We start from the raw sequence: 17,214 nt of genomic DNA, 5'->3' as shown, positions 1-17,214 counted from the left end.
ATTTTCTGAGCTTCAGACATGCATAACATTATGGTTTTCCAATTTGTTTATAATACACATGCTGAAAAAAATTCTGGTTATCAATGTGGATCTTCTGTTCTTAAATTAGCTTGGAGCTATATTATAGAGTATTTTTCAACAGTAAAATAACAAGGAGGTTAAAAAAATATCTGCTGCAGTAATCTGTACAAATATATGGCCACAAATACAGACAAAACAATCCCTGTTCGCATGTAGGTCAATTCTTCAGTGGTAGTGGCTGCATGAACGAGATGTTAGAGCACAGTAAGAAGCCAGCATGAGACATGGAGAGTAACAATCCTTAGATGTTCTCTGCAGCCCTTCTATAGGACTATTCTGTATGGTGGCACCACTATGTAGTTATAGGGTGGATTGTGCAGGATAAGGGTGCATAGCTGTGTGCCCTCTACAATACCGGGCTGGTTAATCATTCATGTGAAGATGCACAGTGCAATTCTTCTCTAATATTTATTAGTCTGTGACCCTGCATGGGCCTCTATTCATGAGAATGACATTATACACATTTACAAAACCATGGAAACTGTCTTACAACATAGAGAGACCTAAGCAGTTAACCACTTAAAAGGGTTCACTGGGAATTAAGAAAATGAAAATACTTAAATATAACTTCATTATAAATATATTCTCAAATACCTTTCATTAGTTATAATGGCTCATTTTGTCTAAGGAGCAATGATTAGGAGAAACAAAATGGCCACTGTCCTATTAGTGCACACAAAATCTGTCCTAGTCACACAGGAGGACAAGTTACTTCACAACACAGAGGTAAGGAGCTACCTCATCCTCCTCTCTGCTCTGCTTGGCAGGGATTATCATCCTGAATACAGCTGAAAAGAACGCTAGCTGAATCTCTGCAGGAATGGAGTTCATAAGCAGATATGGCTAATGGGCAGCAGCACTTCTATTCAGTCTCAATTACCACAACCCCACATTACCACAGTCTGTCCTGTCCGTCCTCTCTGTACTTCATGTCTCCTCATGACCTCCATACCCACAGAGATTCAGCTGAAGATCTTATCAGCTGTATTCAGGATGATAATCCCTGGCAAGTAGAGCATAGAGGAGGACGAGGCAGCTATTTAGCTCAGTGTTGTGAAGTAACTTGTCCTGCTGTGTGATTAGGATAGGCTTTGTGTGCACTAATAGGACAGTGGCCATTTTTATTTCCCCTGATGATTGCTCCCCAGACAAAACAAGCCATTATAACTAGTGAAATGTATTTGGGAATATATTTATAATAAAGTAATAATAATGTATTATCATTTTCTAAATTCTCGGAGAACCCCTTTAATGATCAGACCATCTTGCAGCATCTGTTCTCCATATTCTCAGTAGCATTTGCCTTTCTAAGGGCTCATGCACTCGGCCATGCCCGTATTTTGGTCCGCAATATATAGGCGCCAACTGTGTACACACCAGCCTCTGCACCACAAAAAAGTAGTGCATGCACTACTTTTTTGTGGTGCAGACCATCGGATGCAAATCATAGACCCCATTCAAGTAAATGGGTCCAGGTCCGCAGATGGTGGGCATGTGGTAGGTGCCATTGCGGACCTCAATTTGCAGTCTACAACAAGGGCCCGTGTGCATGAGGCCTAAATCAGAACAACACTACAATTTCTGTGAGAAGTACTCAGTGATTACGCAGCAGCGATGGTCTGTTAGTGCTAGTCTCTAGTTGGGGCTACACGATTATCTTGGCTGCAATACCCGTGGCAAACCAAAGATCGCTGTGCAGCGGAATTCTGGGATCGCTGTGTCTTTGCAATTCTGGGGTCACAGTCGAGGGAACTTGTCAGTTGCACTGTGACCCAGTTCAGTTCAATGGCTGCACTGCTTCTCAGTGATCTTTGGTTGTAGCCAAGATTGCCATGTAGCCCCAGCCTTATAAAATATTGTTGTCAAGTCACCTTAGCATGGGCTCCTATTATAGATTAAGACAGGCTTTTTCCTACACAGCACCATTCTAGACACATTGTAGGAACTGTGATATACACCCTAGTCACTTGAACAGATCTGTGTAGCAGCACCAAAACACAGCCAGGTCGCTGTAAGAGTTGCTTATCTTACTTATTCTTCGGTTCAGTGGGGGTCGAAGTGGTTGCACTTTCACCGATAAAAGCCGGGCGGCTGATGCAATCTCTCCTGCTTCAGCTGTAAACATGCACGATAAGATCTAAAATGCCAGATCCTCCTATCCCCTGAAACAGCTATTAGACTGTCAGACATTTCTAATTGTCCAACCAACTTCAACAATCAGCCACTATTGTCCATCTTGCCTGTTTTGGACTGCACGGACCAAGAGTCCTAACTTTTTAATTTTTCTGTCCATAGTTATATGAGGGCTTGTGTTTTCACAAGATGTTTTGTATTTCCCAATAGTATCATCTTGGATTTTAGGGTACATAGAATCTATTGACTTGCTTTTAGTAATTTTTTGAGGAGAATGAAAACATTTATTTGCCGTTTATCGTGTAATAAAAATATAAAGTTACCTTTAGGCTACATTCACACGTCAGTATTTTCCTATATCCCGATTTTCGGTCCGTTTTTTGCGGATCCGTTGTTCCTGAAAATGTTTCCGTATGTCATCCGTTTTTTGCGGATCCGCAAAAAACGGAAACATGTATAAATTTCAATAATCAAATAAAGTTGTTTGGATTTCTTTGAAAAAAAAAAATTTGTTATGTGTTTCCAGGAACGGATTCCGCATAAAACGGATGACATACGGAATGACATCCGAATGTCTTCCGTTTTTTGCGAATCCAGTGACTTTGTATTGTACCAGGATCCGAATTTTGCGGAAAAGAATAGGACATGTTTTATATTTAAACGGACATGCGGAACGGAACAACGGAAACGGACAGCACACATTGTGCTGTCCGATTTTTTCCAGGACCCATTGAAAATGAATGGGTCCAGATCTGGTCCTGATCTGTTCCGCAAAAAACGGAACAGATCAGGAAAGAAAAAACGGACGTGTGAATGGACCCTTATTCTGAGAGCTATATTTTTTTTTATTTTTCAACTGAAACATGTGATTGTTTCTTTCTTTCTTGGTAGTTTTTATTGGCGCGATACTGGAGTGCAAAAAATTTATTGAGTGAATTTTTTGATGGGGAGAACAGAAGGAAAAAAGGCAAAGCCACAATTTTTCACATCAGCAAATGGCCTTTATCATGAATAGAAAGTTAAAACAAGCCACTTACTAACGCATTATTATCCATATTGCCTCATTTTCTGGCTAGATTCATTTCCCCATCACATTATACATTGCTCTTTTACATGGTTATGACCACCCTGCAATCCATCAGCAGTGGCCGTGCGTGCACACTATAGCAAAAAGCGCTGGCCTCTCTGCTGGCCGGGACCATGGGTGTTTCCTACAGTGTGCAAGCACGACCACTGCTGCTGAATTACAGGGTGGTAGTAACCATGGAAACGAGCCGTTTATAATGTGATGGAAAAATGAATCCAGCCAGCAAATGAAGCAATATGGACAATCACAAAACTTTCTCTACATAATAAATGCTAATAGCTAAAGTGAGACAACCCCTTTAAGCTTTGTTACATTGATTAGGCCTCTATCGAAACTGCAATCATTTGATCTCACACAATGATTTAGGAATATTTAGCATTCCAAGGCATTGCAGCTTGTCAGTGTAATACTGACAGGCAACCCATTATGCTACACCACTGGTACGGGCAAACAGGTTGATACCTATGGCAGACCCAGACATGCTTGTTAGCCCCCAGATGTCATGGTAACCCATGGCCCCGCCCTCCCCCATGGACAGAGAGAACACCCTCCTTAGCAGCAGTGGTCACAACATCTAAGTGGTTAAGCGGCCAGGATCAGATGTTTCTGGCAGTAGTTGGCAGTCAATCACCCTGAAAATATGATTGTCACAAGTTGTCCATAACAGTAGTATGTCCAGTTTCCCTGCAGTACTACCACAGCATTACAGGGTTCCCATTAAAATTATTGGGCTGTACATGTAATTCACTGACATTTTTGGGTCCTCCATTGATGGAGATACTCTTTGTATCTTTTCGGATTGATTGAGGTGGGTTTCTCGATAACAGACTATCCACTATTACTGAAAATGTCCTAACAGAGTATTGGACAATACGTTTTCTAAACCAGGTGAATGAGATGAATGAGATGAATTCAGTGGGTATAATGTATGCTATAGTGGACAATTACCGAAGGTGTAAAATGCTCTCACACTTAGATTATGGATTCAGTTACTGATTCTAGATTTCTATATTCACTTTTTAGCATGATCAAATGACATTAGTAATATTCTACAAGCCTGTTACCAGCAACACTCATTTTAGCTTACTTACAGCCTTAAGTATCCCATGAAGAATGTAAAAAAATGAAAATCAGGCATCATATAGTACATGACCATGTCTTTATAACAAAGCTAGAACCAGTCCTGTACCTCAAATGGATCCAGAGATCTCCCCATTCATTGTTCTGCTAGATTTATATCAAGCTAACAGCTCAGGGGGAGTGTCTTTTCTGCTGCAGCTCAGGGGGCGTGTCTCAGCTCTCCCTATCACAGCTCAGGAGGCAGCTGACGGATAAAACTGAGCATGTGCGGCCTTCTCAGTGAGCAGGACAAAGAAATAAGAAAAAAACAAACAGCAGGTGGCGCTGTACAGATACATTTTATTGAATAACTCAGTGGCTATGCTAAATTTCTAATTACATGCAATTGCAAAAGTATTCAGATGCAGGTGTAAAAACTGTATAATATGTTTCATGAGACAACCCTGTTAACTAATAAAGCACGCAACAGTTTAGAAAACAATCAAAATACCGTATTTCACTTTCTAATCTATTCTCTATCTGCTCCACTTTCATAATATCATGTAACCACCATTCCTGAGCATGTTACAGCAGTGTGAAAATTTTCTTTTTTTATGATATTCAAATATTGGCCACTAGATGGTGCTATTGTTATTAGTAAAGACCTCACATTTCACCTGGAATACAGAATACTTAGTATTGCTGTATGTAGTATTCCATCCTGATCACATATGGCTGTGTAAGGGTACTTTCACACTATTGTTATTCTTTTCCGGCACTGAGTTCCGTCCTAGGGGCTCAATACCGGAAAAGAACTGATCAGTTTTATCCTAATGCATTCTGACTGGAGAGCAATGCGTTCAAGATGCATCAGGATGTCTTCAGTTCAGTCTTTTTGCATTTTCAGGACGGAGATAATACCGCAGCATGCTACAGTTTTATCTCCGTCCAAAATTCCGGAACACTTGCCGGAATGCCGGATCCGGCATTTTTTTCCCATTGAAATGCATTAATGCCTAATCCGGCCCCGAGTGTTTCGGCAAAACGGACCCGGCATTGCGGTCTGCACGTGCGCAGACCGCAAAAAATGTGAAAAATAAATAAATGCCGGACCCGTTTTTCCGGATGACACTGGAGAGACGGATTCGTCATTTCAATGCATTTGTCATACGGATCAGGATCCTGATCAGTCTGACAAATGCCATCAGTTTGCATACGTTTTTACTGATCCTCTGCCGCAACTGTGAAAGTACCCTTAGGCCACCTGCACACGTTACAGATTACACATGGTTTTTCCACACAGATTCTTGTGCAGAAAAAATGCTGAATAATACAGTACCAGTATAAGAATACTAAAAGGCACTCAATCACCCAGAACTGCATTAAGAATTCATATTTTAATGTATCAATAAACAACAGGTTAAAACAATAAAAAATATAAAATAAATGTATAAAAAACTCTAATAAGCAATTATAGTAGCAAAATAATTGATCAACTATCAATTATATATATATATATATGAATAAACACATTGGTTGTTAGATGGTGTCTAATCAGACACATATAAACATGATTTCTATTTGTGAGATATATAAAGCAAAATATAAAAAAGATATAAGATATAAAAAAATATCCAAAAATGAGAAGTATCCAAAAGTAAATCAATGATATTGTACAGTCCAGATATTAGATGATTAATAATGTTAGAAGAGATTAATCATGTTAATTGATCCAGATAATTAACAAATTGTTATTCCTAATTCATCCAATAATCAACGTTCATGATTGGGATAACAGTAAATGGACGAAATTGGTGAAATTTACAAAATTGATGTACCCCAAAAGGATCCCCTGATACAGTAGAGATATACAAATGCAATCCCGAATCGCTGGATACAGCGCTTGATGCAGCTCGTTAAATAGCGCGCTGTACCAGAAGATAAGCGAAGAGACTAAAACACGTGGGACACCAGGGAAAGGCAACTTGTACAGGCCCACATACGGGGAACCAGGGGACTGGTCTGAGAGCAGGAGGCATCGCTCACACAGGAGGCCGATCCTAATGAGACGCCGATGTGGTACAATTAAGCTGCTGTCAGCAAAAGAAAGTTGTATATGATATATATAATCATATTATATTAATAATATTTATCTTGAAGGAATCTTCACCCATAACGATATAAGAACAATTTAAATAGATGAGAAATATATATATTTTAATAGGGGAATGATAATCATGAACATTGATTTTTGAATGAAATACTCCAGATCAAGTAACATCATTAACCATTTCAGTCATGAACATTGCTTATTGGAAGATATGGTAAAGTTGAGCTGCCAGCAGCAAAAGAAAGCTATCCCAATCATGAACATTGATTATTGGATGAATTAGGATAACAATTTATTAATTATCTGGATCAATTAACATGATTAATCTCTTCTAACATTATTAATCATCTAATATCTGGACTACACAATATCATCGATTTACTTTTGGATACGTCTTATTTTTGGATATTTTTGATATCTTATTTTTTGTATTATATATCTCACAAATAGAAATCATGTTTATATGTGTCTGATTAGGGACCATCTAACAACCAATGTGTTTATATACATATCATTAACTGATAGTTGATTCATTCTTTTGCTACAATAATTGCTTATTAGACTTTTTTTATACTTTTATTTTATATATTTTATTGTTTTAACCTATTGTTTACTGATACATTAAAATATGAATTCTTAATGCAGTTTCAGGTGATTGAGTGCCTGTTAGAATTTCTATACAGTTATTTATTTAATTAAAGGCTGTGGGGTAGGCCTATAACAGTGCACCTACAACCAGAATCTAAGACAGGTGAGCCACTATACTGTACCTTTTATTATAAGGGTACTTTCACACTAGCGTTTTTCTTTTCCGGCATAGAGTTCCGTCACAGGGGCTCTATACCGGAAAAGAACTGATCAGTTTTATCCCCATGCATTCTGAATGGAGAGTAATCCGTCCAGTTTGCATCAGGATGTCTTCAGTTCAGTCGTTTTCACTGATCAGGCAAAAGAGAAAACCGCAGCATGCTACGGTTTTATCTCCGGCGATAAAAACTGAAGACTTGCCTGAACGCCGGATCCGGCATTTTTTCCCATAGGGATGTATTAGTGCCGGACCCGGCGTTCAGAATACCGGAATGCCGGATCCGTCGTTACGTTATGCCCAGACTGAAAAAAAAAAATGACGGATCTGTTTTGCCGGATGACACCGGAACGACGGATTCGGCATTTCAATGCATTTTTTCGACTGATCAGGCATTTTTAAGACTGATCAGGATCCTGATCAGTCTTACTAATGCCATCAGTTAGCATACATTTTGCCTGATCCGGCAGGCAGTTCCAGGCGACGGAACTGCTTGCCGGATCTCTCTGCCGCAAGTGTGAAAGTAGCCTTATACAGTACCAGCAAATCCCATGTACACTTTGGTTCTTTCTTTCGATTTAGGAATCTGCAGCATTTCAATTGTTGGTGCGATTTTTGGTGCAGATTTCACCCTTTGCAATGGAAGAGCGAGATCTGCATCAAATTCACACCAAAAACCAAAATTAACACATGCAGTTTTTGGTATTATGTTGAGGAAATGTACAGGCTTTTGTCCACACTCATGTGTTGTAGCCGGTAAAGGCATTTTCCAGGATATTAATATTGATGACCAATCCTCGGGGTAGGTCATCAATATCAGATCGGTGGAGGTCCGACACCCAGCACACCCGCTCATCAATTAGTTGAAGAGAAAGCTGCGCTCCGTGAGACCATCGCCTTCCCTTCATTTTTTACCTGCTCGTCATCAACATTGCAGCAGCGAAGAGGTGTAATTACAAGCCGTCCCTTTCACTTCTCGAGTGCTGCCTTTTCTATAAGCAGCTGATCGGAGGGGGTCCGCTGATATTGATGAGCTATCCTGAGGCTAGGTCAGCAATATCAAAATCTCAGAAAACCCCTTAAATGGTTCTCTTAAGAAAGTACAGACAGCAAATATGGCGCATCAACGTGTGTCACAATGGACCTCATTGTCAGGAAATATGAGAACCATTTGTTCTTTGTTTTAGACACTGATTTCCTTTAAAGCATTCACGTAAAACATATAAAATAAATTGCTAATGACACTGTATGCCTGGGTATGTCACAATAACTGATAGCACCATTTGCTGTTGGAGACGCTCCTGGCACTGTAAGTATACATCATAATTTAGCAGTTGTGAAACTTCGACTTCTTTACCCAACATTTCCACCTCCATAACTTTTAAAGGGTGCGCAGTAAAAGTGAATAATAACAGAGGACAGCGGCGCAGGAGGGGGATCTCTGGCATAGTCATCATCAGCAGGGACAGGCAAAGAAATCCTTATGATGAACAAATCGATTCGCTCATCACTATGTCCCTATATATATATATATATATATATATATATATATATCGTCATAAGCCCCTAAAAAGAGTGCCATTTTAAGCTCCGTTCGAGTGGTATACATCTTTCACTGTATGGAATACTGCAGTACACTGTAATATTGCACATACTCACATACCAAACAGTATTATTATTTTTTTTTAACTTGGGTCCCTATCAGTGCCGGACATTGTATGACATCCATTAAATGTATATGTTGGGAGCATTTCCTGGCACATACAGTATATTCAACAGAAACCATTAACACAGTGTGATGACTGCCTAAGTGTCATTTATTAAAATTTAAAGGGGTATTCTCAGATTTATTTATTTTTATTTCATGCCCCCCCCCCCCCCCCGATGTGAAAAACAACTTTTCCATTGATAGTTATTAAAATAAGCCTACTGGGTCAGTGTTGTGCCCCCTGGTCAAACTATACTCTAAGCACTTCCTGAATCACATGCCATACATTTTCCATGTGATCCTAACCTGGTTACGACCCGTAATGAACGTGTCAGTCACCACTGACGACATGTTCATGGCCTATCCCTTGCGCTCCATAAACATGGTGCATGCGCAAGAATAAATCTCTTGCTAGCGCTGCGAGAGCATAGAATAGTACCCTGTCCCCCTAAAGAGGCCAGCTGCTCCTGCGCAGTCAGGCAGCTTAAAGCACTGACCCTTTTGGGGCTGCGCATTGCGCCGCTGAAACACTGCAAACAGCAGCTGCCTGACAGAGGGCACCGTGCATGCGCGAGACTTGGAAAAGCGAAGCTGAACTGAAGGCTGTCACTCAAAGGCAAGAGGGGGAGCAGTTACTTTGACTTGAAGCAAGGAGGCCGCTGCCCCCTTGACTTCAAGCTGACATGCAAAATAGCGCGGACGGAGGATAAAAGATTGTTTTCTGACCTTATGCAGCATCGGACCGCAGGACGAAAAGTATGATTAGTATCACACTGCGGGCTACTCTGAGGTACTGCTGGCAGGTTTACACACATTTGGGAGGTGACAGGTTCCCTTTAAACTGCTGGCCTGCACCCATCCTTTTGTTTCCGTACAGCCACAACCCAGCAAGTATGGGTGCAGGCTGGCAATTAACAGTGATCCTCGTGTAGATCCTGCTGCCAGGGCGCGTCATGTACGCAAAATATTAACTTTGAATTGATTCTGAAGGTGATATAGAAATTCTACATTGGCAAATCATTAGGAAATCAATATTACTAGACATCTGATGTGGCAGGTACGCCCATGGGGTACCACTAGTGCTAGTTTAAGCACACACAAGTGGTAATGGAGTATTGTAATCTGGATAAGTAATTGATCATTTTGGTATAAGCTAGTCCTAATCAATGCCGTAAAAGTTCTAAACTGTGCATACTATTCCACCACCAAAATGTATACCCTCACCATGCTGTTTTAGTGCTACAAAAATGCACTGATGTATACAATAGTGTGGCCGAACCTTGCCCCCAATTACATGCATATTCAAATCTGCATGCTGTACATATGCAGCAGGAGGGGTGAGGTAACATGAGATCCCTGTGACTCTGCTCATCCCTGAAGATTGTTTACTGTCTTATTACTGAGTTCAATGTAGAAAAGTAAGCTCCCTCTAGTGGTGGCTGCAAAAAAACAGCAAACTAACATTTAAATCTACAGTATGTCTATGCAGGAGATTTGTAGCACACCGGCTAGTATAGAGATGTATTAAGAATGTAATACAGAATCTAAGTCTATTTATAAAGATTTGTTACCTGCACTGGTCTCCCATCTTCTTGTCCAATCATATTTCTCCACTCAAGTAAAGAGCGTTGAATACTTTCCAGTCCAGTCTCCCACAGTCTAACGCTGCCTCCCATATCTACAGTAACAACTCCTCTGTTTCCCAAAGTTGCCAGCAAAACGTCGCTGTCAGTGATTTTTGACAACCATGATGTATAAGGAGACACAGATGATGCTCTGAAAGACAAATCATGACAATAAACCGCTATAGCATATACAAGATGGGCTTTATAATGGAGAACATCTTAGCAGTCTTCACATTCAGTTTGCTTAAAGGGGTATTCCAGGATACAAAACTTCACTCCAATTGACAGTATGTAGGCCATATAGAGTAATTCAATCTTACGTAGTTTCCCACAAATCCACTCACCACTTATTGTCCCAAAATCTGATGTTTACAGCTTGATGCCTAGGGTCATGTTGCATAGTTTGCTGCACACATGGGCACCAGCGATGCTAGTCCCTGTCACCATCTGCCATTGGCTGTTTCCCCCCCCGACACCAGATGTTTTCAACCGCGCACGGGGAGAAGCAGCGGCGGCGGTTCAGGGACCAGGTTTGGCGCAAGGAGTAGGGCCCCGGGTAAGTATATTCAACGTGGGGGGACCCCGGCATAAGGGTGGCTTTTTTTAAGGATGGGATAACCCCTTTAATTATCTATTGCTCCACAGTGCCATAAACTTCTCACTGGCACTATGTCAAACAATCTGGTGGCTCCTCCAAAAGGAAGTGCATCCCATGTGGTGACATTGTTTCGGGGTTCTTGTCCCTTGTCAGTAGAGTACTGGTATGCTAGAAGAGACTCTGTAAGAGGCCCCAAACCAGCTGTCTACAGATGGATTATTCTTACTTTTGTAGGAACCTCTGGTATGACTGACATGAGCTAATTTGCATCCTTTTTCCCATGGAGCAGTGCCCAGACAGAGGTCTCCACACACCTGCTGGGTTTCTTCAATGAAACCAGTAACCCCTCCTGCCCCAGTGCTAGAAAAATGACAGAAATGTGAGTGCTTGCTGCTGACACAGTTGGTACACAGACAAAGGAGGAGATTTATAAACTCCCTTGCGTCTGAAAAGTGATGTTAAAAAGTTGCATCTCCTACTTTTTACACCGCCCTCGCCACTTTTCCTAAAGGGAATGTGGCAAGGGCGAAGGCGTGACAAATTTATCTTCATTTACATCAGTTTTCTGGTACAAATGACTCCGAGCTGTCGAAGGTTCCTGCTTAAGAGCACAGATTGACGGAAGATGTGCCTAATTTATGACAGCTCAGGGGATATCAAGACCGGCGCAGAAAGTCCTGGTCTTGACAAATGTCCCCCTTGTGCTGCTGACCCCACACCATCACCAAAATAGAGAACCACAGAGATACCATGCAAAGTGCAGCCCCTGGTCCAGTGCACTAGAGCCTGTAGATGCGCCACTGGGTACCTGTAACTTTATATAGTGGTAATAAATCATGTGCTGAACAGTATATGATAAAATAGTTTTGTATATCAACAAAAACTCCAAACAGACATGCACCCTATAGGAGAATGAATCAGTTATTTCCATTAGTTTAAGGAGACCTGATGGGTTTTAGATCTAAATGATGATGCAAGACATAAGAACGAGTGCGCACAATTGCTCTTGTTCATAATGACATGTCTCCTGGCTGGAGATGAAGCTTGACAAGAAATCAATGCTTCGGGGTGTGAACTAGTGGAAGCACATTTATAAGAGATGGTCAAGTTTACTTGTCTTACTCCAGGGAAGATGAAGTTTAGACAAAAATTTGGGTCACTCCAGGACAATACAATTTGGTGCTACAGATATAGAGAAACATTCATCATAAGGGTAATAATCCAAAGGCTATGGCTGAGATAATTACTACGTGGGCGAGAAAACAGATCCGAACCTGTGTATCCACACTTGGCAAAGGTTGATCATTCACACAATGTAATAGCACCCTGAAAGCTTTTCAACGATGCTCACTGTAATAGGCTGATGTATTAATCTGATGACTGCCGCTATCATTTTTATCTACAGGTTTGAAAGGCAACACGTCTCAATATGCTGCAAATTGTCCGAGCCCAAAAGAAAATAGCTGGAAAAGGGTCAACTACTGAAAAAGACTAATGCCTTATTCACAGTCTGTGTTCATTCAAGGATTTCCATCAGTGATTCTGAGCCAAAACCAGGTGCGGCTCTAAACACAGAACAGGTGCAGATCTTTCCCTAATACTTTGTCTGTCGGGGCTCCAGTCCTGGTTTTGGCTCACAGTCACTGATGGAAATCACTGACGTGTGAAAAAGGCGAAAATCAAGAGGCATTCTAATTAGTGTCTGGACATGTAGTTGTAGTTCAGAAGGTCCTAAAGCAGATTTCATCTATTTTATGGAAACTGTTTCCCCATCCAAACCTCGCAGGTATAAACTTCAACACCCACAAACTGACCCAATACAAAACCATAGTTACCTACAGGGAGTGCAGAATTATTAGGCAAGTTGTATTTTTGAGGATTAATTTTATTATTGAACAACAACCATGTTCTCAATGAACCCAAAAAACTCATTAATATCAAAGCTGAATATTTTTGGAAGTAGTTTATAGTTTGTTTTTAGTTTTAGCTATTTTAGAGGGATATCTGTGTGTGCAGGTGACTATTACTGTGCATAATTATTAGGCAAATTAACAAAAAACAAATATATACCCATTTCAATTATTTATTTTTACCAGTGAAACCAATATAACATCTTAACAGTCACAAATATACATTTCTGACATTCAAAAACAAAACAAAAACAAATCAGTGACCAATATAGCCACCTTTCTTTGCAAGGACACTCAAAAGCCTGCCATCCATGGATTCTGTCAGTGTTTTGATCTGTTCACCATCAACATTGCGTGCAGCAGCAACCACAGCCTCCCAGACACTGTTCAGAGAGGTGCACTGTTTTCCCTCCTTGTAAATCTCACATTTGATGATGGACCACAGGTTCTCAATGGGGTTCAGATCAGGTGAACAAGGAGGCCATGTCATTAGATTTTCTTCTTTTATACCCTTTCTTGCCAGCCACGCTGTGGAGTACTTGGACGCGTGTGATGGAGCATTGTCCTGCATGAAAATCATGTTTTTCTTGAAGGATGCAGACTTCTTCCTGTACCACTGCTTGAAGAAGGTGTCTTCCAGAAACTGGCAGTAGGACTGGGAGTTGAGCTTGACTCCATCCTCAACCCGAAAAGGCCCCACAAGCTCATCTTTGATGATACCAGCCCAAACCAGTACTCCACCTCCACCTTGCTGGCGTCTGAGTCGGACTGGAGCTCTCTGCCCTTTACCAATCCAGCCACGGGCCCATCCATCTGGCCCATCAAGACTCACTCTCATTTCATCAGTCCATAAAACCTTAGAAAATCAGTCTTGAGATATTTCTTGGCCCAGTCTTGACGTTTCAGCTTGTGTGTCTTGTTCAGTGGTGGTCGTCTTTCAGCCTTTCTTACCTTGGCCATGTCTCCGAGTATTGCACACCTTGTGCTTTTGGGCACTCCAGTGATGTTGCAGCTCTGAAATATGGCCAAACTGGTGGCAAGTGGCATCTTGGCAGCTGCACGCTTGACTTTTCTCAGTTCATGGGCAGTTATCTTGCGCCTTGGTTTTTCCACACGCTTCTTGCGACCCTGTTGACTATTTTGAATGAAACGCTTGATTGTTCGATGATCACGCTTCAGAAGCTTTGCAATTTTAAGAGTGCTGCATCCCTCTGCAAGATATCTCACTATTTTTGACTTTTCTGAGCCTGTCAAGTCCTTCTTTTGACCCATTTTGCCAAAGGAAAGGAAGTTGCCTAATAATTATGCACACCTGATATAGGGTGTTGATGTCATTAGACCACACCCCTTCTCATTACAGAGATGCACATCACCTAATATGCTTAATTGGTAGTAGGCTTTCAAGCCTATACAGCTTGGAGTAAGACAACATGCATAAAGAGGATGATGTGGTCAAAATACTCATTTGCCTAATAATTCTGCACTCCCTGTATATGAAGAAAAACCACATCTGCCAGATCCCTATGGCTGTTCCACAAATTATAGAGAATGTCCTGTTCTGGCCCATATTGCAAAAATAGTCCTTTCTATTGATGGGAGTGACAAAAATGCAGAATATACATGGAAAGTATCTGGTTTTTGTGGACCGAAATACGGCCACAGCTGTGAGCATTAAATGGGTATTCTCATCACATATAATTGGGGCATATCGCTAGGATATGCCCCCATTGTCTGATAGGTGCGGGTCCCACCTCTGGGACCCGCACCTACAACGAGAACGGAGCGGGGATTGCTGTGGCTGGAGGACCCTGGATTTCCCGTGGTCCGTCCACCACCAAGCGCTGCTTCCATAGAAGTGAATGGGAGCGCACCGCACACGCGTGGCCCCTGCTCCTATTCATTTCTATGGGGCAGACGGAAATAACCCAGCCAGTGCTTGGCTATTTTCGGTGGCCCCATAGAAATGAATAGAGGGCAGCTGTGCATGCATAGTGAATCCTCCGTTCATTTCCCCGCTCCGTTCTCCTTGTAGGTGTGGGTCCCAGAGGTGGGACCTGCACTTATCAGACAATGAGGGCATATCCTAGCGATATGCCCCCATTGTCTGAGATGGCAAAACCCCTTTACGTGTTAAGGCTGTATTACACAGCCCGATGTGGCAGATGATTGTCGGGAAGGAAGCTATTACATGCAGTGATCTCCTCCACAGCATGGAGAGGATTGATCGTTATGCCATTGCTTGCCCCCATGCTGTATAGTGGTTTGCCAGCGGCAGATCGTTACTAGACACAACGATCTGCATCCTGCAAATGATAATTTTTTTAACATGTCAAAAGATTTGGATTGCCCGATGATCGAATGTTTGTGCGTTTATCGGGCAATCGGCGGCAGTATTATACTGCCAGATGATCACTAATGAGCGTTCATGGCAGTATAAGGCTACGTTCACATTAGCGTTTTTGCTGGATCTGGCAGGGTTCCGCAAAAACGCTTCCATTATTGATAACACAACCATCTGCATCCGTTATGAACGGATCCGTTTGTATTATCTTTAACATAGCCAAGACGGATCCATCATGAACACCATTGAAAGTCAATGGAAAACGAATCCGTTTTCGATTGTGTCAGAGAAAACTGATCCGTCCCCGTTGACTTGCATTGTCGGTCATGACGAATCCGCATGCTGCGATTTGCTCTCTGGTATGAGAACGGAATGCATTTTGGAGCATTCCATTCTGTTCAATTACGTTTTGTCCCCATTTCACAACGAATGGGGACAAAATGGAAGTGTTTTATTCAGGTATTGAGACCCTATGAGGGATCTCAATACCGGAAAATATTAACGCTAGTGTAAAAGTAACCTTATACAGGCTTTTGTCTGATGCCTTCCCTGCAATTAGTTTTCTGACTTTCTCTAACTAACGCATTAACATGCCCATACTGCCCCCTTGTGACCACCCATGCCACATATCTTGGTATAAACTAACCTAACAATAAAGAATGATTTAATTGTTTCAAATTATAAACACAGGAGGGAACATACAAACCCCATGCAGATCTTGTCCTTAGTTGGATTTGAACCTAGGACCCCAGCGCTGCAAGGCACCAGTGCTAACCACTGAAACTAAATAGAAAATGGAGCAATCCTGTGTGCGGTATGGAATCAGGCTGAGAATTCTGACAGGAACACCCACCGGTGTGGAGTATACAGTATGCAAGTGCAATGTGTAGCAGGGAATCCCTCCCCACCCACCATAAGAAGCTCTGCAGGAGGAGGCAAGTGCTCCAAGCATATCCTAGGATAGGTTACTGGCTGCCATTTTTCATCCTTTCTGAAGAACCCTTTTAAAGTCAGTGAGACTCTTTGTCAGCACAGGGGTGCAATTTATCCCTTCTCTGATTGTCAGAAATAGAAAAAAAAAGTGATGGAGTACAAGAAGTGATGGAGTAAAAGAAGGGATGGAGTACAAGAAGTGATGTAAAGCCATCTCTTCTAGAAATGATGGCATGTATACAGCGGCTTATCTGTGAGTACAGTATATAGTGTTGCTATGCTGCCTTATGAAGCTAGACCTCCAGCAGTACAATAGGGTTGTTATTAACCTATTAATTTAATGATATTGAAATGTCTCAGTCTACACAGCAAAGATGACAAATGAGCTACAGAACACACAAAGAAGTATGAAAAACCGATTATTTCAAAAACATATTTTTTTTGCATGGAAAGTCACATACAAATAAAAAAGGCTAACAATTTTAAAAACATGTTTATAATAAGACCGTGATATAAATAATATGTCATTTTCTGCTCAGATATGTTGCCATTATAGTATCTATGGATACAGCAGAACACATGCAGTGTAGGTTAAAATGTCTTACCTTGGAACTGGAATATACTTTAGCTTCTTTGAATTAAGATCTGTAACCTCTAAGTATGAAGATGCATTTGGAGGAAGAGTATCTACAATAGAAAATAAATAGGGTAAGAAGCAAAGAAATTCAATATTGCAGGTAAATGTTAAACTGCCGGCCAGGGGAGACGAAGTTACGAAAACGGGTGAACAGCCAGCGCTCCACCGTTTCTCATAGCAGTGTATG

General features: G+C 41.4%; 1 protein-coding gene across 2 annotated transcripts in view; it reads right to left on the bottom strand.

Annotated features, from left to right (window-relative positions):
- The window catches only part of VWA8 (von Willebrand factor A domain containing 8), a 429,985-nt gene that overhangs the window by 100,440 nt on the left and 312,331 nt on the right, over nucleotides 1-17,214 (bottom strand). For both annotated transcript variants that reach the window (XM_044284760.1, XM_044284761.1), the window contains exons 37-38: nucleotides 16,996-17,077; nucleotides 10,555-10,759 (exon numbers count right to left, since the gene is read on the bottom strand). In XM_044284760.1, coding sequence (XP_044140695.1) covers nucleotides 10,555-10,759; nucleotides 16,996-17,077 — 287 coding nt within the window. The remainder of the gene's footprint in view (nucleotides 1-10,554; nucleotides 10,760-16,995; nucleotides 17,078-17,214) is intronic.

The sequence above is a fragment of the Bufo gargarizans genome, chromosome 3, assembly GCF_014858855.1.
Source record: "Bufo gargarizans isolate SCDJY-AF-19 chromosome 3, ASM1485885v1, whole genome shotgun sequence".
Lineage (NCBI taxonomy): Eukaryota > Metazoa > Chordata > Amphibia > Anura > Bufonidae > Bufo > Bufo gargarizans.
This window is presented reverse-complemented; position numbering and strand designations above follow the sequence as displayed.